The sequence below is a fragment of the Adelges cooleyi genome, unplaced genomic scaffold (assembly GCF_023614345.1).
Source record: "Adelges cooleyi isolate 19-005CV unplaced genomic scaffold, UGA_ACOO_1.1 ACOO_flye_CR_arks_rails_tigmint_CR_PRNA_9, whole genome shotgun sequence".
Lineage (NCBI taxonomy): Eukaryota > Metazoa > Arthropoda > Insecta > Hemiptera > Adelgidae > Adelges > Adelges cooleyi.
In genome coordinates, this window is record NW_026096579.1 from 17,613,011 (window position 1) to 17,638,651 (window position 25,641).

Consider the following 25,641-nt stretch of genomic DNA (forward strand, 5'->3'; position numbering starts at 1 on the left):
TATTCGTGTAATTACTAATTTTTAGTAAAAGTATATCTGTAAATGTTTGGCCATTTATTTGTAAATAAATTGTTATTTAATATGTTATACCTTTTTCATAATTACATATTTATTGAACCGTTGGTAAGTTTCGCCTATTCGAACATATTTTTATGTCCTAATGGTCCATTGTCTCCTACAACAGTAATACATTAATAAATACATTTTTTTTTATTATGTATTTAATTTTAGGTTTCGATATTATAGTCTTGCCAGCAACAATGCAATTATTTGCAACATTAGTTATAATATACATATAATGAATTTAACATGAGTTGGTTTGTACGAAGTAAAGGATTTGAGAAAATTGACGACTTTGATTTGTCAGCATGTTTTGACAGCTTTAATAAACATTGGCAACAAACTTTTGAAATAATCGATAGAATTCAAGTAAGAAAATAAAAATAAAAATTCATGTCAACCAAAATAATATTGTTTCTTCTGTTATATTTTATCTTTTACTAAATATTGTTGTACAATGATCAAATCTGCTCTTAAAACCCTCCGTTAGCCAATTAAATTTTGATCACACTTAAATATGTGTGACTGGTCTACAATTGTAGTCCAACCACCTAACAAAGGGTTAAATAAAATAGTAATGGTTGTTTAGAGTTAAGATTGAAATCTATTAACTCATTTCTTTCATAATATACCAATACAAGGAATATTGTTTATAATAATAAAATTATGATTGATGTACACAACAAAAGGGAGTAACTATACATATTGGTAAATTACATTTATATTGTACAACAAAAGGTAATTTTAGAATCTTGTTGACATTTCGTACAATTACTTTTTTTTTCATTCCCCTTAACTCTTTCCTAAGTTTAGTTGAATCCTTGTTCTCTTAATTTGGTGAAAAATAAACCAACAGAATTAGTTTCTTTGAATTTAGCGGTGAATTATGGCCGGCACTTTTGCTCTTATTAGAGCAAAAAAGCTATTAATTTTTCAATTGAAAATTATCGAGATAAAAAAAAATACGTTTATTGTTAATATGTGCAATCTGAAATTATACGACCATTATACAATTTAATTGTTGACTTACAAAAATAATGCTATTTTTTAAGTTAAAAATAGTTATTATTATTATTTAACCATTCAATTATCTTAACTATAAAAAGTACATTAGTACATTTAAGTTAGGATTGTGTGTTGTATACATTTGTCTTTATAAATATTGTATTTTATTTTACAATGCTTAGACTACCAAAGGAGTTATTAAATATGATGATATTTCTGCCGTTATAAACCACTTGAACCAGTTGATAAAACTTCTACTGCTCGATGTGCAGTCGGCAAAGTCGACCAGTCAATCGCCATGTTTAGAATACTTCTTGAAGAATCAACTAATGGGCAAATTATATTCATGGAGTATAAAAACTGAAAGGTAAGTGTTTCTGTGTTCAAAAATCTATTGTAAAAAAAAAAAAAAAAATTTGTGAAAGCTGAAGCTTCCAAGTCGTTTCCTATTGAGATGAGATTTGATATTGACCAATTATTAGGAAGCCTCCCCACTTACTATTGAAAATAATTCCTTTCCCCCAAACCTTTTTCCTATTGCAATATTTTGTTTTCCATCTTATTCTCTTATTATATATTAATAATAATAATGTAAAATGTTAATTTAAAAAACATTAAATAAATTCATATATTATTTATTTTGTTATTTGGTAACAGCTACTTATTCTATAGAACTAAAATTATTATTAATAAATTCATGTATTTTATCGCTGATATTGTTATAGCTATTCTCTTAGTCTTTTATCATAATTTAATAGTCTGTGATGTAATCTCAGTCAAAAAATAAGTTAGACAATTTAAAAAAATAAAAAAATTTCTCTACATTTTGGGAAATATAAATGACATTTTCAACTGTCGTTTAACAACTGCTCTCACTAAGTTATTTTTGTAAAAAAAAAAATACGGGTCCAGTGATTTTTAATGTAAATATTATATTTATTACTAATTTTTATATATTCTTGTATTTGAATAGGTATGAGCTCTGAATTGAATTTGAATAGGTTTGAATGGTTCTATTATGTTCCAGGTACAAAAACTATTTGAAATCTGAACAACTTAAAATCTACGGGATTTTATTGGCAGAATTCAGAGGTCATTGTGTGCTCTCCGATGATTCCATATTAAATCCCTTATTACTAATATTGAATTCTTATGACGGAGATTCCTTATCAGTGGCCAATGAAAAACATTTGGTAACAGTCTTGAGGCAGTTCTGTGTTGTACTTTCACATCACCCGAATATATTAAACAACGTCTTAAAAAAAAATATCAACAAAAACTCAAAGTAAGCCAATGCGCAATTTTTTCTTTAACAAACATAAATAATAAATACATTGTAACACATGTTTTTGTGCATAGATGTATAATTCTCTCATTGCTGATGTCATTTATTCATCGTGACGGTTCGATTGGCGAAGAAGCTCGTGATGCGTTGTTGATTTTTGTGTCGTTATCCCGCAACAATGAGACACTGGCTAATAATATTACATCCAAATCAAATGTTAGCCCAGTGTTGGCAACAGGCTTGAGTGCATTGTATTCAGTGCTACCGCGAAAATTGGATTTTGAAAACGATTGTTATAAATTAAGTCCAGAAAACATAGAAGATGTTCCCGAACTCCGTAACTTTTTAGCCTCGGTGGAATTGTGTAACGCTGTTGCCAAAATATGTCACCAAACTGTACAAGAGCAATTCTTGGATTATTTATATCATGGTTTTCTACTTCCTGTTGTTGGTCCAGCATTGATGCAGGTAATTATGATTTTACAATAAAACTGTACACTTGTCTAGACAAAAATCTTAGTTTGTAAAAAAGATAAAGTGAAAAAACTGTAAAATCTTTAAAGTTTTATAAATATATCAATGTAATTAGCATTGTGCTCATCAGACCAAACATTTAGTAATATCCGTGATATTATTTTATTTTTCCAAAAAATGTAAATAAGACTTCTGTCCAAGAAAGCTCAGCACCACAAAAAATAATATAAACCCCAGAATTTTATTTCTCTGAAAACACTTCCTTTGTAGTTGATGGTAAAAATAAATAAATAATTTTCCGCTCTTCTCAAAAACAAATGAAACCAATTTTTTAAATATTAGACATACAAATTTATGAGAAGTCAAATTCTTAAATTGAAATATTTAAGGTACAATAAATTTTAATAACTTTATTTTGACGTAACATTTGAATTAGTATTAGGTTCTTAATCTTATAATAAATAAATAAACGGAATACACAAATTATTTTATTTTCACCGTTATTTTAGGTTAATTATTAATTTTTAATAATTTGTGAGTCCTAAAAGCCAAGAGGTATAGGCAAATCATGTAAAATATATCCCTCGACTTTGGTTAGGCGCCTCGGTTAATATAATTATTTGGAAAAGTATTTTTTATCTGTCTAGGACTTTGAAAATAGTTGCAGTATCAATACTCATTTGCTTCGGGTAACTTAAAATTAGTAATGAGTTGAAGTTTTGCATGTGTATATGCATATTGTGATATATTGCGTGACCTAGTTCATTTGCATGGCACATTTTGAGTTTTACAACAAATCGTAAGGTTTTATTAAAGAAGAAAAAATAGATCAATGTATTTTAACTTGTTTACTTGTCTTCTATATCGGTCATTTTTACTAGCTAAAATTTTTTAAAAATACTGATGATAAAAATACTATTTAATTTAAATACGAAATACTTAATCAAATGTCAAAATACTGTATAATTAACTAACATTTTTATTTTATTTTATTACCGTGTACATTATACATATCTGGTTTGTTCCGTCACAACAAATAGTACTTACAGTAGACAATGAATGATGTTAAACATTATGCATGCATACGTTGTTGTCGACTTGGCACTACCTATTAAATAGTCCACGAATAACTAGCAGTAATGACCGAAGTGTTCGCTGAATATTCTGTCTCTATACCAATTTAACGAAAATATGTCGATATAAACCAACGTACTTGTAAAATGATCCTTGTATATATGTATTGTAAAAGTAGTTAACAACTTTTATTCAACATAAATTAGCTTTAGTTTTCATAGAAGTATTGTATATCTTTTTTAAAACATATTTACTTACAAATTTATTATTGTAGAATTTGTATTAGTATTTGATACTAGAATCTGCCATTTATTTGTATTTAGTAATTTAAAAAAAAAAAATTCAACTCAAATCATTCTGCCTGGCCTTTCTTGATTGTGATCGAATATTACTATTTTTTTTTTATTTCTGACAATTTTTGCTTTTAATTTAGTCTTACAACCTGTGTTAAAAAATATTATTAATATATTTAGGTGGCTGAAGAAGAAGTAGCTACAGCAACTGTGTATTTAGATCTACTACTGCGGAGTGTTACACATCCTGGACTATTACAAACATTTGTCAAGTTTGTTCTTTGCGAACGATTTGAGAAAATAAAAATAATTGAACTACTTATAAATCGAATTAATAACAAATCTCCAAAGGTACTATTACTATTTGTTTTATGTGCATGAATGACAACATAAATAAATCAAATAAATTGTATTGTTTTCATTGTACATAATATTTTTACTAGTAAAAATATTATTTAAGTGGAAATTGATAATGTTTACTTATTGTGCAGATATGTATTGCTACTCTTGCATTGATGGAAACAATTTTGGATTTAAACTGTGAAGATGTAATGTTGGAATTGGTATTGAAATATTTAGTACCATGTTTGCACATTATGCTTAGTCAGCGATCTCGAATAAGACAGATGGACGCCTACTGTAAATCAGCTGATATATTTTTGTCGTTAATACCAGATTTGTTCAAGTATGTTTTTGTACAAATTGTGTATTTGCCGATATTTGTGTAAATCTATATGAACATAACGTTTTTTTTATATTCAGGTATAAAAATGTAAGTTCTGAAATTCTATTTTCTGAATATCGCTCATATTTGAACTGCGCTCGCATAAGGATAGCCGAGTGCGCTCGAGAAACAAGCAACTGGACTTATTTGTATGACGGAGAAAATCCATCCCATACAATAGGTAAAACACTTATGAATATACCTACGTTTATTTTGAATTTTAAAGCGATAATTTTTCTTTTTATGTTTACAGTTGAAATCAAAACGACCGATATAGAAAATGACCAGAACAGTATTTTATCAGCCGATGACAGTTCAAGTGGTTATGAAAGCTTCAAAGCTTTAAAAGACATTGAAAAGTATTTGAATTTATTTTATAAATACTATTAAAAACACAGCGTTAAAATATTATTCATAGATTAGACTTTTTCCTTTAAAAATAATTTTCGTGGCATGACTGTGTAAAATAAATTGATTTCAAAAGTAATTAAAATTAGTTATAAAAATGAAGTCAACATAATTTAAAAACCTGCTTTTCTAGTTAATAGTCTTGTCTATTTTAATGTGGCTGTAATATTTGTTCTGTCCAAACGATCCCAGCTCGTAGATCTTGACTCTATCACGTGCCGGCCCATACTATTTAGTATATAGAATTGTGTTTTATTTGTAAACAAATTTTGTATTTTCCTTGTTTTTTTTTCTGTTATTTATAAAAACTTAATTATTGTTGTAGGATGTTGAGTACGGACGACTGTAGACCAACAGACGAAATGTTATCGAATACTTCTTCACCGTGCGGAAGTGACTCACCTACCTTTTTCTTACGGCAGTCTATGTATAAAACCAAAGAGCCATACTCTCAATACCCATATTTAGGTAAGAGTAATAGCTACTAGTAATTTATCGCCCGTGTTATTAATTTCAGTCTTACACTTTACGTATTCCACTTACCAACAGTTGAAAAAAATATTGTCTTGCTGCAATGTTTGTTTCCTTGCATTTATTTTTTTGTCCGTATTTCTTAATAAATTAACTTTTTTTTTCAGGTCCTTTTATTGAAGCATTGTTTTCAAAATTGGAAAACATGCCCGAACAGGACTTCAGAATAAATTTACGTTTAACGTCAGTTTTGACCCGTTTAGCGATATACAACAAACCGCTGATACAGTCATTGTTACTTAACCATTCTATGATTTTCCAACCATGCATACGTTCTTTGTTTCAAGTAAATAATTATTAATATTATTATTATTATTATTATTTACGAGAAGTAAAATCATTATCTTTTGTATATGTATCGCACCCCATCCGGCGACCGATCTAGGCTCGAATTGGGCCTACCTAAAAAATGTATAAAAGAACTATTCGAACGTGTTCCAGATACTAAGATCGTTGAAACAAAACATTGAAAACAAGCTAAATGGTAAAACCGAGAAAATGAAGGAGGCTGAATTATTTTTAGAAGAACGAGAAAACAAGCTTTGTACGAATACCCAAAACAGTCGGTCAAATATCAGCAAAAACGTTCAGTCATTCGCTCGTGGTAAATTAATGCCATTATGTTTTAACTTGACAGTTTATACTAATTTTTACATTGCTACCCATTTCTGAAACTTATATTTTGTGCATCGACGTCATTGATTGGTTATTTTACCTTTTAAAGAAAACGTATGCCGATCTTAGTTGCTGTGTAGTACGTTTGATAAAAACTGTGTCCCGTCTACTGAATTTGTACTACCGCAACAATATCAAATAAAATTTATTTAAAAAACGTCGAGCAGATAATAGTTTGTAGTTGTGTATTATAGTGAAAATATAATTTTTAGGCGAGACAAAACGTCGTAGTATTTCTGTTGCATTCGGGGCGATGTTTCGAAAAAATTCTACTCAAAAAGAAGCCGTCCTTGAATCGACTAGCAACGGAGGATATAGGTAAAAATTATTGTACATAAAAAATTATTTATATATGTGTTTTCTCAACACTAATATTAAATTATTCATTTTTTTTTTTTTTTTTTTTGTACAACCAAACAGGTATTATAAAGAAAATGACTCTGAATCGCTAGACTTGCCGATCAATGCGATAATTCTTACTGAATGGCTGAAAGAGTTATCTGCCATTTGCCAAGAACACGCAATTAGCGTATAGATTTAAATTTTAGATAAATTTAATGTTGTTTTTATATTTTATAAAGTGAACTCGATTGTTTTTTTTTTTCGTAACTTGCCGCCTAACTATATTTTTTTTTGGCAAATATTTTTGCTCAAAGTTATTGTTTTTATTGATCTGTGAATTATTTTTTAGATCTAAATTGTATTATAATGTTTTCACGGATTTTTTTGATTACTGTTAACTTTTTGTTATGTTGTTTACCTTAAAAAAAAAAATATTGGTGAACGATAACAAACAAAAATCAAATTCCGTCCATTTGCTAAAATAACAAATTTGTTTTTATGCTCCTAAGATATTATGCTTTGTTGTTATATTAATGCCACACACCAACTTGTTGATACTGCTAACTTTATTTATTTGTAGTTGTACTTAACTAATATTGCTCTTCCGTTTGATAATATTATATCATAATATGTTCCTCCTTGTATGTGTTACCAACAATTAGTGTATTTGGTTCATAGCATGTAGTATGTTAATAAGTAATAACTTAAATAATATTATTTTGTTTAATTGAAAAATTTAAAGATTGTTATAACAATTTTTATAATTTTATATTGATGAAACGTTTTTTATAAAAATGTACACATTTATTATGGTTTCACCTACGCAATGTGACTGTCACAAATAATTGTTATTAAATATAAAATAAGTACTAACGTAATATAATACAAAACCATATATATAACTGTTGGTTTTATTATAAATAAAAATAACTAATATGTTAAAAATTGTTAACTAGTTTAATAGATAGTCGGGCATAGTATTTTTTTAATTTTAAGTGTAACGGTAAAACTCTTAATGAATTTAGATCTTTTACAGAGATTTTCTAAAAATTATTTCAATAATAACCGTTTTTTGATTTATACAAATGATTATTTTATTTATTCTTTTAGTTACCCAGTTTATTATTACTTCTTACTCTCTCATTGAGAGACATTTTGTATTGTATTGTTATATCATGCCATTTAGCTGTTATTTAATAAATATATGTAATCTCTAATATCTATTGGATATTTTTATTTTTGCTTATCTATTATGATGTAGTAACGACGATTACAAGCATAAAATAGAAAATGTGTCAGATTAGTATTGTATAATAACCGTTTAATTATCAACTAAAAATATATAATGTGTTTCGTATAAAAAAATAAAATAATAATAGTATATCTCAATTTAACTAAATATTGAACATATAATGTTTAATAAAAAAAAACATAAATATATTTATTATATAATATAAAGCAGAAAAACCACATATAGGTACAATTTAGCGTGCTAAAAGTGCGGATTCGGGTAGCGTCTTAAAGGCGTTCGGTGAATTAAACTTGGGGCCCAAGTATCTGGGTATGGACGATCGACGCTGTGAAGGCGACTGCACCCGGCTGTTGTTGGGTGGAGCCGGAGACGGTGTCCGGGTAGTAGGCGATGAATTTCTTACAGCCGGACGGCCCGGCGTCTGACACGGGTCGTGCCGGATTAAGAAATTCTCCAGAGTGTCCCATCCGCCTCCGACGCGTACCATCATGTGAGTTCCTTTGAGTAACTAAAACAAAAAATGTTTAACAAAATTAATATACAGGGTATAATTTAAAGTTCTACCGAGCTTCAAATGAGACGTTCAGGATGCATTTAATATAAAATAATTTCAAAGACACCGCTGAATTGAGAATAAAATCCTAACCCAAAATGATGTGTCACATGTCATATGGTGGTTTTGGTCACATGCCGGCCACTCGGTGGACGCAAGTGAGGCCAGATACCAAAAAAATCATGTTACATATCAATTCGACAAGATTTTTTCTGCCGATTTCAAATCTGAAATTATTTTTTTCGTAAAACAATTTTTCAACGAGATACGAGTTCTATTTTAAATAATTTTTTAATTAAAAAAAAAAAAAATGAATACCATTTTTTGTACCCATAAAGCACATCCTGAATGTCTCGGCAAAAGACATTACATTACACCCTGTACATACAGTAGGCAAGTATTATTATATACTATGTTACCCTTATGAAAACGTTTCGGCCGTGTACGCTGTAACGGCCTTCGCCGATTTTCTTCAACTTGAGCTTTTTGCCTCCTTCACAACGACAATAGGTCAGGGCCAGTCGGCTGGCTTGTTTCACCTTTCAGGGGGCAAAAATACAATTTGTTGTAATGTAAAAAAAAAAACGCAAGTATAGCCTATTGCTGTGTTAAACAAAAATGTCTATTTGTACTTTGAAATCGAGTTCGCTTAGGTTGTTGTTATTGCCGCCGTCGATGGTGTAGTAGTCTTCGTCGGTGGTGTCCGATTCGGATCTCAACGTGGCCATGGAAGCAGCTCCCAGACTCTCGGTTCTTCTTAGCTTGTTCATCGACTTGATAGCCATCGGTATGGCGCTCGTGGAGCTTCTGGATTGTAGAAAAATACAATAACACCATTCAAAAATGTCCAATATAATTGATGTGCAAAAAGTATTAGTATGTATACTGTGTATGAGTCATTGTACAAGTGTATTATGCAATATGGACTAATAAAGTATGGGGTGGATGTGCAGATAATGCAATAAAACCACTATAAGTGCAACAGAACCTAACTGTTAGAACATGACGTATAAATAAAAAAGGAAATACTCGGATCTACATCATTAAACTACAAATCTTTTAAAGTACTGCCCCAGTTAGGGATCTGTATAAGTTATCTGCTATTATATTGTGGTCTCCAACACTCATACTTTATCTAAACCAGTTAATAAAAGAGATTTTATAGCATATGACACTACTGTGCGATACACGAATAAAGAATTTGGCAAGAAATTTGTAGATTACCTAGGTCCGATTTTTTACAACTCGTTACCATTGGATTTAAAAAAAAAAAGTATTGTTGGAATTTAAAGTATTGTAAGTTTGTAGTTTATGTTAGCTTCGATGTGGAGCTGAGAAGGTATTGTTTTTACAATAATGTATTTTTTATTTTTATTTTTGTGTCTGGACCCACGATATCTCGTAAACCGCTGAACCGATTTCTTCGTGTAGCAACTCTATAGATCAGAAATAATACGTGGAAGGTACTTTAACGAGCCAAAAATTAAAAAAAGTCACCCCTTCCCCATCAAAATCGAGAAAAATACCCAAAAAATTTACAAATTTTTCAACTTAAAACTACGATGCTCTAGAACTTTTTTAAAAATAGTCGAAAATGTTCCAAATTTATATGAATTGTTCTTCAAACATAGTACTATCGATAAACATTAACAAACAAAAAAAATATCACAAACCCTTTCCCTTAGAAGGGATAGAATTTTTTTCTTTATTTCACTTTTTCAAGCAAAGTTTTAGAGATTTAGATGTAAAAATTAGACCGAAGGTAGATCTAAAATGGAACTATAACATATACAATTTTCTCGAAAATCTGTAGTCAAATTTTTTTTTATTAAGGAAAAAACCCAAAAATAGGGTAAATTTACACTTTGGCCGTAGTCAGTTTCTAGGTTGCTATGTGTGAGTGAATCAACAGTCGACAGGTAATGAAAATATTTTCATGACAGTACATTTTTATAGACAGACGATCTACCCTTATCGTATCCACCCTGCACAAGACTAAGTATTAAATGTTAAGTACATTATTGCTGGTCCCACGATATCTTCTAAACCGCTAAAACTGCGGTTTGAACATACTATTCACAGATTCGCGTCGAAGCGTTTATTTAAAAGTGATTTTATCACTTTCAGTTGTGTAATAAAATATGTAGACCTGTGACCTCTCCGTCCCCACTATGCCCCGACCCCACCGTACTGGCTTTTTTTTATTTTGTACTTGTCACATCTTAGTTATATTTTTCAAAAATTAGTTTTTCGACTACCTGTGGTGTTTAACGTTCTGCGCTGAACTTGGACGGTTGGTTTGGCTGCTGTCGTTGGCGGCAATGTGCTGCTGTACTCTGGCTTCTTCGGCGTCGATTTCCTTTTCCATCTGCACCAGGCCGGGTGGTTCTAGGCCGAAACGCGATGCCAACCGGGACACTTCCATTAAACACAAAACGACATTCCGCGGTTTGTTTTGCAAAACTAAAAATACATAAGAAAAAAATCTTTAGCACCCCTATATATATATATATGTTAATTAACTGAACAATAATCGTGCGCCACTCACGCAGGTGGTTCTTTAAAAGTCGGGTTTCGAATTTTAACCTCGACGCCCCCGAATAATATAAAATACAAATATTTTGCCATATTTTTCAATAGTTAGAAAATGTTTACCCTTTCGTTGCTTGTACGTAAAATAAGTATGGACTTTCTTAAAATGGAAACCTATGTTTTGTTATTACATAAATATGTAGACAAATATATATATATATATATATATATTTTGGTTTAAAATTTGAATTTTCATCAATCTATTCGTTTGCTATGATGACATTGTAAAGATTAAGATCAATATATTCGTCGTTCGGTTTTTACAGCAGTAGCACACAAGTTTTCCATTAAATAAAAAATATATTGACTACTGACGATAACACTGTCATCGTCAATGTGTTTGAACAGGTAGATAAGGCCCGCTTGTCTATAATATTATCTCAAAACATTTCATTGTGTGTCTGTTTATTGATATGTTCTCGCCTATCGGGCAATGCGAACATAAAGAATATGAATTTGGAAAACTGAAGACACATGATGATAATTATGAGGGGAAAATATGTAATGTCTTGCAAACAAACAGATTGATCAAAAAGCGTTCGTTGATGTTGAACACAATTTTTACTTGTAATTCTCACTAGGTACTTACCAAAAATAATAATAATATTATTTTATTATTATTTAATATCGATCATGGATCGAATTATTTGTTTCATGTATATATTATATTATACTAACCTAAATCGTCGCTTTCGAATAACAAGTGTTGATGCACGCCCAAACGGCGACAAAATTGTATGAACTTTTCGGTGTTGTCTCTGGAGAAAAAACTTTGCCGCGCAGCCGACTCGAAACAACGGGAAGATATCGTTGGTAAATCCTAAAAGTCATAGAAAGCAACATTTCATAATCACAAATGTTATGTATATTAGAAACAGTTGAGCATTTTTAAAAATGTATTAAACATAGCTGGTGTATTCGGCGATCAATTTATTCAAAAGTCACAAGTATTAAGCTCTTGAAGAGCTTTAAAAATTGTTACGCATATCTCATTAGTCATTTTTGGTATAAATTGATAACATTTTTATAAAGATTAGTTTTTTTTTTATTTTGCCGGGACAATATAAAGCTCTAAATTCGATATTACACATAAATAATTATAGCCCGAGTTTAATTTGTCTCTAGATGTTTTTCCAGCGTTAGTTTGTGTCAAAAATGATATTGTACAAGGCCAACACAATAATTTGATTACTGTTTGTAGGACGACTTACGCCTTTGTAGTGTCCTGTGAGTATGCAATCCTGGGCGAAACACTCGATTGTCTTGGCCAAACGGCATAAGACAACGCCGTTGTCCAACATGTCTAAAAGGTTAGCCGCGCTCAACCAATCAATTCCTGAAAATTAAACCAAACAAAAAATTATAACCCATATAAAACCACAAGAAATGGCACAACCACAACCAATGTAAATTGGATTTTTTCGTTCAATCTGAATCTGGCATGAAATTTTTCTCCAGAGCTTGAATTTTTTTTTTTTAATTGCTTCAAAATGTAAGCATCAAAAAATATAATATATATTAGAATTTCCTTATTTTTTTTGCCGCCATATTTTCTATTTATTAAGAGATTCAGTAGACAATTTTTGTCAGAAAAAAAATTGGTATCAAAACCAAAACTCAAGTGTACTTATATTGCCTTTGTGGGTAGTTTTATGCAATTTTTATTCAGCTCTGTAATTGAACAAGTTTTTTTTAAATAATTTAATCCCAAAAAAAAAAAAATTTTAAACAATTAATACAAATTTAACTCCAAGAGATATGATCAAAAACCGACCACATCATATTATTATGGTGTATATTTTTTTCTGTATGTTTTCCAAAATTTTAATACTTTACTGCGACAAAATAAAAAAGTAGAATTGCTTTTAAAAATGACTAGTGTCGCGACAAAAAATAACGTCCATTAACGACACTACGTCTTGTTAGGCTTAAAATCCTTTTAAATTCTAAATTAATTTCGAGACCAGGTAACAATTTAGAAAAAATAGAGCAAGCACCAATCTTTGTTTTTTTTACAACTTCAGCAGCAATTTACAAACTAGACATGCTAGAGTAAATCTCAGGCCAGATTAGGTTTCAGCAAAAGCAAAAATCAAGCAATGGTTGTTTTTCCAAAAAACAGGTCAAATTTTATTGTACAGTTATAAGTGTTATAACTTATAATATTATAGCTGTATTGATATAATACTTAATCAGTTCAAATAGTTTCTATAAATAACAGAAACAAAGTGATACTTATTACACAGTAAAAACTTATATAATGTACTACGGACCTAGTCCAACGTTTAATGTTTATCATTCGTCATTGCACCTAAAAAAACTTGTTTTATCCAATACCGAATAATTATAAATAATTGTTATTATCATTCAGTTCTAACTTCTAATTGTATTTGTATTGATTAAATAAAGCCATAGCTAAATTGACAGGTTTCAATCGATTATCAACAGTCACGTAGTTATATAACAAAACCAATCATAATATTTGTTATCTCTTTTAAAAGTATACAGTTCACTTTTAAATTAAATGTAGGTAACTGTTTGACTATATTTGAGTATTGACTAGATGGTAGAATTGAAAAAAAATTCACAAAGAAATCTATACATACAAGCTATATCTCTACAAATTAATTACATACTATTATTCATTCATCAGGATTCCGTGAACTACTAATAAAACGATAATATAGTTGTTATGTACCTATTGCAATTTGCATAGTATGTATTTGTTATATAACACGTGAAATTTATTTTAAATACAATCAAACCTTTTTTTTTAATCAGACATTTAAGTACAAGCAGTCCTTTTTATTAGGATTATTTACAATTTTTACCTTTTGAAGTAATAAATAATATATTCTTATTTTGAATTTTTTAATTAAGGTACGCAGAAGTTTCGCCAAATACATTTTTAATATTTAAAATTTATCTCTTATAGATCACATGAATAATAAAAAGTTAGGTAGCTTACGTTTATTTTATTCATGCTAACAAAATATAAATATTGCTGGCCCAATAATAGTGCTATAAATAATTATGTAAAAAAATCGACGAAGGTACTTAAAGGGAGTGAGGCGGGTCTAAGGTCGTACCTCGGAAGTGTTTATTAAAAATTACCTATTTTGGTATACACTTAATTATTTAAAACGCAAGTGGACCACCTATTCCTATCCAAAGCCTTAAAGACAAACACCAGAAATCACAATTTCAAAACTACCGCTAGAGACAAGCTAACAACAAGGAACAGCTAGGAAAAAAAGAATTTTTTTTTTTCGAATTAAAATGTAAATTTTAATTGAACCGCTCATTTGAGAAAGGGCATAAGTAATGAATAATACCAAATTTCCAAAAACTCCATGGGCAATGGGCAATGGTACACAGCTATAAACTTTCAACTACCAGACAATATATTAGGTATTACCAAAATGGCAATATCTCATCATGTCGAAAGCCGTTCTTTCTCGAATGGATTTATTCAATCACTTTAATAGGCGCACTGGAATCATATAACCGAAGAGACAGACAAATAAAATTATATTATATTTTTTATATATTATTTTTTAAATAATACAAAACAATAATCATAAGCGGTTAAGGAATAATTGTCGGCTTTCTTCGGCAAACTATTAGGCTGGAAAATTGTCGTTAACCAAAAGGGTCAAAGGGAATGGATATTGTATTATGTTTTCATCAAGCATGCGCATACAACGGGTATTAGTCACTTATGACCTTGAATAAACGGTGGCGCCAGACTCGGTAAGGGATGCTGTGAGACTGGGTTAAAGCGTTATCGATTCCACCCTCTTTAATAGTGAACAAGTGTTTATATTTGCACCAGAACGAATAGCATAATATAGCATATACTATACCACCGTTTTTTTTTTCATTTCAATTGTACAACGGAATTGCCGTCGTTTTATAGATTTTGTTGAATATATCGAAGCAAAAAAAAAAAAACAACAACAACAAATATAACAATATTGTGTGTTGTCTATTGCCTGTGTATAATATGTACAGGTATAGCCAACATTTTGTAACAGAAAATAATAGTCGACCGCGGAGAGAAGGATAGACCGGGCGAAACCATCACCATAGACACACATTTTGTCACGGTTTAGTGTTGGTCTCTTTTTTATTATATATATATATAGGTATATAATTGTATGCGTAACATTGCGACTGACACGTTGGCATAACAGTTTGTTACACTCAGGTGGAGGTGGGCGACCACGTTATATTGGCGTACGGCCAATACATATAATTTAAATGTAACATTTACCAATAATAATAATACCAAATAGAACACAACAGTAGTTTCTGACTTTTTGGCAAGACCATTGATTTTGTCCGGTGAATATCAATAATAATTATGGTCAATGTCCACACTGTATAGTACCCGGGTAACGGCCAACGAACCTACCCTACCTAACAGTTGCATTTAACTCTCGGAGCGGGCACACATCAAATGAGCATGCGTAGTGCGTTCCATGTGATATAATATTATGTAATAATACATAAAGAGTGAAATAATAGTAGGGTTTTCGATTGTGCACATTTCAAATAAAATATAGTAATTAATTATTCGAAAAAGACAGTAGTTTTTTACTTAAATAATATAATGTTGTGTCTATATAAAACAGATATATGAATATAATAAAAATCGACAAGCTTTATAATTGGTGCAATAACGTCCATCATATCGTTATTCTTTGGTCCAATCGTTAACGAAAAACAGATATTAATATATATATTATATTCATATATAGGTAATTTGTGCGTGCAATATGAGTTAATGAAATTAAAAAATTGACCGCTCACATTGTTGCGTTAGCTCCAACTATATTTCAAACTTTAGGATAATTTATTTATAATACTGAAACTATATAGGTTATATATCATAATTTTTAGTTGGTGCAAACAGTTACGTGTAGTCTAAATTTATTTGTACGGGCTAAATTTCAAAATGTTATTATGGCCTCTCAATCCCTTAATGAAAAGGGCTCATTTTTATTGGTACTGTTGTATGTACTCTGCGATTTAAACACTCTGTTTACTTATGATATTTTGGAATAAACTAGACTTAAGAACGGGTATTAATGTATTATGATTTATGCGATTTTTATTTTATATATATATGTTGGGCCATTTTCTATAGAACTTTTAGGAAGAAAAAAATTATATTAAACAATTATCTAACGTTTTGTAAATAAATTGTTTTGAACAATATGAAAACGGTACAGGTATGTAATCTATTTTTTAGAAATCATAGTTATGATATATTGTTATTTACAGGACAAAGTACTGAACATTTTGAGTATATGTAATTTTGTTTTCCTTGTTAGACTAAAGTCATGCTAAAAGTAACAAAAATGGCGGAGTAGTAGTTCTAATATCTAAACAATCGTTTACTGTACTAACATAGACTATAGAGCTTAAAATATATTAATCAAAAACGTTGTCTTTTTAAAAAATGTAATTTTTGTTACGAAAGTAACTAACATATTTTAAAAAAGAGATTTATTTATGTGTGCAGCGCTTCTTGCGCACTCTTATATCAACTCTTATGTCGTTTTCACCAGTTTGGTTGTCATTTAGTTAAGTCAAACGTATAATTTAGTAATCCGAAACTACATTTAATTTTGCACAGATTATAACTTCGACGACGGTTGATGTTAAATTAAAAAAAAAAGGAGATTTTAAAATCGCGCGTGTACATATAATTAGCATGTACTTTTTTTAGTGTTTATTTGCACTTAAACTCTCCTTAACCGTTCAAACGTTAAACGCGCAGTTTTATGCAATTAACAGCGGTTAATAACTGCCTGAAAATACAAAATGTAATTGTTTGCGATTTGTTGTCAAACAAAAGGGAAACCCGTTTCGCATGTACGCGCTTTTGCTACAATGTCATTTTCTAGTAATGCGCGTTTATTTTGTAACAGTTCACGTTAAGTACATTCTGGATTTCTCGGTGGGTATACCTGAGCAATGAACGATACTTAACAGGTACCTACGTACACGGTAGGTATAGCGTGACACACGGCTTCGAAAAATATCGTCGTAGACCGCGAGACGGGTATTTTACATATTTATGGATTCCGTGTTGGTACCCAGTTGTGTACTCAAAGTAATGCCCAAAATGCATAATATATAATACAAAATATCTAATTATATTATATTATGTATTCTGTACCGACGGTGGCACGATCGAGCTGGCTCATGCGTGACTTTCGATCAGCCATAAAAGTTATACCGACTATCCCATTGAAATTTTATATGACATGCCATATTGTAGTTCAAGAAAAATATGCCTACTGAATTGGCTAAATTAAACGTCAAATTTCCTGATTGTTTACACTATTAACGTGCAAATAGCAAACCGTCGTAAATCACAAAACTAGACTTTTCAACAACACACATAATTTTTAAATGCTTTTTGTTGCAATGACACATTTATTAGTATTATAATACGCAAGTTAAATTCAATCGGCCATTGAAGACGAGTAGAAAAGATTAACACTTAAATCGGAGAGCTATCATCTCCATATCTCTTTATCACATTGTATATTATGGCAAATAGTAGTATAGTGCCTGTACAGAAGTATGCATATAGTTCAGGGTAATGGACTTTTGAGCATTTTACTTTTCTTAACAATAAAATATTGTACTTTTAAATTAATATTTATTTCTAACCTAACCTCTCGAAAGATTTCAGAAGTATTTTTTTACACTTTCTTCCCCATAACGAAGTACATTTTCCATGCCAAATCGAACCTCATTTGACTTTTTAAGTTTGGATTTCGTTGAATTTTTTTTTCCACTTAGTGTCCATAAAAAAAGTTTTACTAATTTTACACCTATCATTTTTAACGAGCTATAAGTTTTAAAAAATATGAGTAGTATTTATTCGTTTTTTTATCAACACAAAAATCGAATAATGAGGAAGGTAAAAATTTTCGTTTTTGTCAATTTTTTTTTGGGGGGGGGGTGTTATAGGTGTTGTAACACCCCCTCCTGGCTACGCGCCTGCCTGAACCGGTTAAACATATTATAATAAATTGATTGCCATTTTAAGCTTTTGTACCTACTCACCGAGAGATTTGTTTATCCAATCAGCTAGATCTTCTTGCAGAGGGAGTAGTTGCCGTTTTTGATAATCCGCTATTTTGCATTGGTATTGTTCCAAGTATTCCTGATCCGTATCGACCGAAGGGATTTTGTGATCGACAAGAATTCCCTTCGGTTTCGCGTCCATTTTCTTGTAGGATGAACGCGAAAGTGCCTCTGATCATAAATCTCTTTGCCGTATAGTCGATCTGTGTACAAAAAATTAAAAAAAACCGTCCGGTTATGTATTTTGTTTTGCAAATAACATTAACTTGTGCATAAAAATAAAACGACTAGATTATTTAATCAGAAATAGAATAAATAAAAAAAAATTGACAGCATTGCGGACAGTGCCGAGCGGGGAGAAGTCGTATAAAATAACATTTAACCATTCGATTTGTCGATACGATTTAATAAACGAAAGTCAACAAAATTGGCTTATTCTATATTAATAGCATATAATAGCTGTTATGAAACGCGATCAATACTAATCATAAGACAAGAGGCAAGAGCACTTATGATACTAACAGTCGCCCGTCATTAATTTTTTACATTAACTAAAAATTATTATATCAAAGTTCAAAGTATTAGCCGTTAATCCATTTAGACTGTCAATATTACAAGACGTGCTTGTTATCTGTATATTGATCAAGACTCGCGAGAGCTACATTGATACATTGTGTGTATAATAATAGGTAATCATATATCTATTAAAAATTACACTTCGTTTCACATAATGTGTTTTATAACTTATAAGACTTCTAGCAAGTACGTATAAGGATATGGACCGGAAACATATGGTATTTCACTAAGTTATGAAAATGTAGAGGTCATTGAAAGGATTCTTATATGTTAAACATAAATTATTTTCATAGTCTAACAAAACTACATAGAAGTTTTACAAAAATTAACGAAACATAAATTTAAACACTAATTAAAATTATTCACCGTACAATTATCATAAAATATTAAATAGCTATTATAATTTATAAGTATATGCAATAATAACAATTATACATTTTTTAATCCATTTGTATAGCTGATAAATATATATTATATTAAAGTATTATATAATAATAATATTACTATGAATATTAAAATTATTTTAAGTCTTACATCTAAAATGGACCATTAAGATGGCCGAATGATATACAACATGTGGTCGTAAAATGTTTAACATAATAAGAAATATAGAGACCCTAAAAAAACTTTTTTTTCTGTCCCGACAAAAACATCTGGATAACCTTTCTACTATCTATTGAATAGTGTTGTGTGTATGTTTTCAATATACGTGTATAAGAATAATTTATTATGGACATTATTAAATTATTTCTAATATTGTTTTATAATTTAAATAACATATTCTTTTACAATTAATGCTCCTGGTTAGTGTTAAATTACTTGCTAATTTGTATTCTTAATACCTACTGTTTTCTGTAAAGTTGTATAGCTGTACAATCAAAATTGTATAAATTATTTTTGTTTGGCGTAATATAAATTTAATAAAATCATTTAAATATTTATTTCAATATTTAACATATATAATAACAGTTAGAATAGTTGAAAACTGTCAAACAATTTAATATTTCCTACACTTATATTGCGTTAAAATAAAATCCTTGTTTACCAGATAGTAATTTCTGATTTTACAAACGAATGCAAATTTAATTTGTTGCAAAAATAAAAAAACAACATTGTACAAGTCACACTTTCTCAGCTTCGCATCGAAGCTAAATGCAAATTGTCGATCGACTACTCAATATAAGTTTATTTGATACGTGTATTACTTTTTTAAACCGTTCATGAAGATATCAAATTGGTCATTTATAACAACAAGAGCAGCAATAAACAACTTAAGGCATTCTCATTTCTCATATATCCGTTTAGTTAACTCCATGTTTTTAATTCATCATGATGCGGGCGGTTCTGTCAAGTGACCGTTTGACCCAGTTGTCATGGGCCGTAAACATTTTGGTGAAAATGAAAAAGCAAAAAGCGTTGTAAATTAGATGGTCTACTAAACCAAATAGACTTTAAATCCGAACATCTCGCAGATATTTTAAATTAATTATTTAATTATTTCAGATTAGATATGTACTACGCAGCCGCCTAACAGTTGTAGAATAAAAAAAAAAAGTTAAAAAAAACAAATCTTTGATAACCCCGTAACATAAATCGTTAACACTGTATATATATATATATATATATATATATATTCCCTATTGTTTTTGTACAATTTTGTTGTTAGTCATCCCCGAGATGTAGATAAGTCAATAGTCATTCTCCAATCTAAATTATAAGTAGGTGTATATTGTTCGTGTGACTCGATTTTCATGTTTTTTTTTCTTGGTTTAGCTAGTTTTTTTATATTGTTCATGCACTATTTGTTCGATGTTTGATTACTTTAGAAATTTGTTTTACTTTTGCCTACCAAACTGTCGCATTTTTCATTTCCGAATATGCATTGGAGTACAAAGACATAAAAACCATTTGTTTTTACACTTAGAAATCACTTCCTATAGTTGTGTTATTATTAAGAATGTGTTTACTTTGGATTTCAATAAAGAATAGAAGTTATAATGTGTTATAATTACTATTTTATAAGGTCTAGTATAATAAACAAATATGATATGAGCCTACAATAGTTTTAAGCATATTTAAATTTCAATTACATTACATAATGCTAAAACATAATTGGTGTAATGGGCGCATACAATATTATGTATATAATAAAATCATTAGGCCTTGTCGTTTTTACCTACTTTATTATTTTCACAGACCAACCATAAGGCCATAACCAAACAAACAAAAATTTCAACACGCGTTTATACCATGAAACAAAATCTAATTTCCGTTTAATTCCTAAGGTGCCTATATAAGGTAATGAATAAATAATGATTTAATATATGACTTGAGCATGATGTTGTGACACCCATTCCTTACCAAAACATCCCTTTAAATCATTAAAACTGTCACTAGAATAATACGACTGAAAACGTCAATAATTTATTGTTATATACAATAGTGAACAGTAAATTATACTCTGTACTCTTTAGAGAGAGTCGGAATAAAACAAATTAGATTACAATCAGGCGAATGAAGTGGAGCATTTAATTCGGAATGCCGACCATCAATAGTAGTTAACTGCCCAAAATATGTTGGCCAAATATTTTTAAATACTACTGAGTTACGACTTACGAGCATTCATGAGCATTCAATACATAATCTAACTGGTACAGTGTATAGATGTACTATAAAATAATATGTCCAGTAAGATGATTAATTGAAATCTAAGAAAAATATATTAAGGACGACTTGAAACCTCCAAAAAACCTTATCTGATAAAAAATAATTCATAAAATAAACACATAACTTTGTAATTTGTGTATTACCCCTTGTGTCTGTAATTAGTTGTATTTTGATTTGAAAATAATTTATCTATTTCCACTATATAATTACTAAACTTCTTAGATAGGATTTTACTCGTATACCTTTAAATTAGAAATGAATTTAAAGATCATTGGATTTCATTCACAACATTATTTTCAAATCCCGTAATTTACTAGAATGTCTACAATTCTTCTTAGTCACTTACTCATACATCTCTTCCATTACAAATTGTATTTTCCCTTAATAGCAATTATTGCTTCCTTTCCTATAAGCGCTAATAAAATTAATTTGTTTATGATATTTCATTTTTTGATGCACTCAATTCTCAAGTCAACATTATATTATTTTGTTTACCTTTAAAAAAAAAAAAAGTTACCAATTAAGTAATTTATCCAATTTCTCGAGGCTGGCTGTAGTAATGAAAACTATTATTTCATTTTAGTACATTTTTTTATTGATGGTGTAAAGGACTGCGGAATTTGTTGTTTTTAGACAATAATGTTTTAAATTTTGGAAATGACTAAAAATTACAACTATACAACAAAAATAAATATCAATACAACAATAATATTGTAGTCCGTGTTATGTCAATAATCAAAACAAAAAACATTTTCATACAACTACACGGAAGCATTGATTTGGTACCGGTTAATTTGAAATAGCGAATTCAAAGGTTGCGAAGAATGATTTTTACATAGTCATAATTTCTTTCGACTTCACTAGTTTTCTCTATGACGTAAAAGTGATTCTAATAGTAAAATATTCTAACTAGCCACAGATGATGATGCAATACACTATGCATAATTCCCACTTTTCCAAATCAATAACAATTTAAGTTGACAATTGAGTAATGAAAATACTATGGTATCTACAAGTAAACACCATTGCAAATATAACTCGTAGAAAGTGTCTACTAATCAATTTGTTTCGCTGAATCTATTTTTTATCAATGTCTATTAAGTATTTAGGTGTATATATATATATATATATATATATATATATATATATATATATATATATATATATATACACCTAAATAAAACTGTTCTGAACTAAAGAAAATCGGTTATTAGAGGGCGGATTGATAACATGGTAGGTATAATATACAACTCCCAAGATTTTCTAAACAACTTCCTGATTTTGACAAGGAAAAAAGTCGACCTACCTACATAACATAAATGATAAAACACAACATTCAACACTATATTATATTATAGTGTATAGTATATCTATTGGCATTTAGATTATTTTAAAATGTCAAATGAAACTTCTTTTTACAATCAGTTGCCTAAAATAATTTCTTTAAATATTAACATTCATTAGCTTTTTAATTTTAGCTGTCTCATAATATCCTTAATTTATTAATTTAAAAATAACGGTTATTTTTAAACTCGATTATGTACAGTAAAATTTAATATAGACTATAGTAATCGTCGAACACGATTGGAATGATAGGCATATATTATAATTCCCATTCAACATATGTTTGTTTTGATACTATTTACTAATTCATACACATTACAGTTAGATAGTAATTTATAAAGCTAAGGTTTGTAGGACATATAGAAGATAAGGTAAAAAGACAAATTGCCAATATGTGCCAATGGTATTTATTCCTCCGTTATTTCAGGACAATGTACAAGTTTCCTCTCTACTAAAACAAATAGATGTATAGTTATATAACAAAAAGATTCTAACAATTTACTTTATACACACAAATAAAACAATATATTACAGTAAAATGTTAACAAATATTTTTTAAGGCTTTGTTTGTTTTCATTCCTTTTTTTTTTGTGTGAAGCAAGTAAAACTAAAATCGGCTTAAGTTGCTTTGTCTCGTATCTATATAGGCTCGTTGTATGAATACCAATTATTATAATAATATTATTTCAGTATTTACATTTTACACAATAATATATTCCTTTTTTTTTTTTTGAGGGTTTTTTACGAAGAATCACGTGCACCGCGGTTGATTTTGTACATGTATTAAGATTAAAATAATTGAATTCTACAACATCAAGTGATTTTTTATTGTACAGTGCGGTAGTAGAAAATCACCCAACTTTACATAGCTCGTTTGTAAAATATATACCAGGAATAACCCTCTACATAATATGTATGTACCGGGAATATTGAATAAACCTAGACGTGGTAATTTTTTTTCTTATCTATAGGTAATACATTTTTACACACACGGACAAGTGCATGTATATACGATGCATGTATACGTCGATAATACACAAAAAAGTGTCACGTTTTTTAATATAACCCGAGGTTGTCGTATTATTTAATTGGAAGAGTATATGTATCGTTTGGTTTTTTGTGTGTGCGTCAAACATAATAGCTACTGTATCACGGTGTATATTATAGATATTCTCATTTTGAGCATGACGAACCAGCTGCTCTGTGGAACACATCCTTTTCACATTGTCAAATGGACCTCATCTTCTCTATACATACTCATTTACACACTTGCATTGTAACTATAGTTTGATTCATATAAAGCGTTCTATAGATTAGGTACCTCTACACACGATACCTACACATACATATAATACCAAAATGTCACGTCGCAGTGATTTTTTTTTCAAAAAACTGTATCGATGGAAATAAATAATTTTAATTTCTAACATAGTGTGATAAAACGTCTATGATGAAAGTGCATTATTTAAAATATATATATATACTTTATATGTACGGAATTCCACTTGATTTGCAAAAGATATGCTTAAAACCACACTCCTTAACAGTCTAGTAAGTAACCGAAAAATAGTTTCATGGTCTGATAGATTAACTAATTCAATGACTTCTACATGATTATTCCTATTTCCTATATTGATTTTATTGTAAAACTTAAATATGTGGTCGTGTTTTGCTTTGCATTTATAGTTAAATTAATTCAACACTATTTGTATTTAATCATACCAAAAAAAAAAAACTATATAGAAATGATTGTATTATTAAAATACATTTTATGGATTCATCATCAATTATAATATTCTAATTTGTAATACGATAATTATAAAAATCAGTTTATTTATTATTCTGAACTGATAAAATATAATAACAATATCATAGGTGTATAATTGTATGTAACAGCCGCCGTACCGATTTATAATATAAATCTAAAACATTATTTGACTCACTTAATTGAAATTGAATTTTCCATGTTGTTCGTTTTCGTGCTTATTGTAACTGAAGATTTAAAAATAGTTCCAGACATTATTAAATGTTTAGACCGACGACAACGTTCAGAACGAGACTCCTCCACACTCACGCGACTTTGGAAACTAAAATAAGGCGGTGGATTTTTGGCGGCTAAGGACCAGTCGAACGGCCGACCAAACAGTGTTGCCTCGTACCACATAAAATATACAATAACTACGATATTTTTGTACGGGTATTCTTCAAATCTTGCAAAATTAATTTAACCCATTTCCCGAAGTCGTAGAGGCCTGAAACTTGGCACAGACACCCGTCTCGGACGACAATACAATATCTTGTAATAATATTGGGACCCCCGGACACATCCAGATCACCCTACACAGGGTCATATGTGGGGGTAATTTCACTAAAATTGCATGTTTTATCAAATCGTCCAAAATTAATTTAGTAATCTATTCAACAATTATTAAGTACCTTTAATAATAGGACTAAAAAGTAAAAAAAAAAGCCAGTACAGTGGGGTCGGGGTATAGTGGGGACGAGAGGTCACAGGTCTATAGATTTTATTATAACTGAAAGTGATGAATCACTTTTAAATAAACGCTTCGATGCGAATCTGTGAATAGTATGTTCAAACCGCAGTTTTAGCGGTTTAGAAGATATCGTGGGACCAGCAAAAATGTACTTAAAATTTAATATTTAGTCTTGTGCAGG

At 29.7% G+C, this 25,641-nt stretch overlaps 2 protein-coding genes across 3 annotated transcripts; one reads left to right on the forward strand and one right to left on the reverse strand.

Annotated features, from left to right (window-relative positions):
* On the forward strand, positions 1–7,858 carry LOC126846267 (FHIP family protein GJ17503). Of its 2 annotated transcripts, XM_050585553.1 has the most exons (15): positions 1–123; positions 232–429; positions 1,248–1,432; positions 2,093–2,350; positions 2,425–2,818; positions 3,472–3,513; positions 4,372–4,542; positions 4,683–4,876; positions 4,954–5,096; positions 5,169–5,274; positions 5,649–5,791; positions 5,962–6,140; positions 6,296–6,458; positions 6,742–6,847; positions 6,950–7,858. In XM_050585553.1, exons 2-15 carry the CDS (start codon positions 310–312, stop codon positions 7,062–7,064), a joined length of 2,319 nt encoding a protein of 772 aa, XP_050441510.1. In that variant the 5' UTR covers positions 1–123; positions 232–309; the 3' UTR covers positions 7,065–7,858. The 2 variants fall into 2 exon arrangements, with proteins under 2 accessions (XP_050441510.1, XP_050441511.1); XM_050585554.1 differs by lacking the exon at positions 3,472–3,513 and having other exon boundaries at positions 6,950–7,855.
* A 349-nt stretch (positions 7,859–8,207) lies between these two features.
* LOC126847095 (GAS2-like protein 3) lies at positions 8,208–25,044 on the reverse strand. The gene is made up of 8 exons (XM_050587137.1): positions 24,909–25,044; positions 18,358–18,581; positions 12,480–12,604; positions 11,947–12,088; positions 10,935–11,139; positions 9,309–9,483; positions 9,096–9,215; positions 8,208–8,631 (listed from the first exon to the last, which is right to left on the reverse strand). Exons 2-8 carry the CDS (start codon positions 18,518–18,520, stop codon positions 8,356–8,358), a joined length of 1,206 nt encoding a protein of 401 aa, XP_050443094.1. The 5' UTR covers positions 18,521–18,581; positions 24,909–25,044; the 3' UTR covers positions 8,208–8,355.
* Between the last annotated feature and the right edge of the window lie 597 nt (positions 25,045–25,641).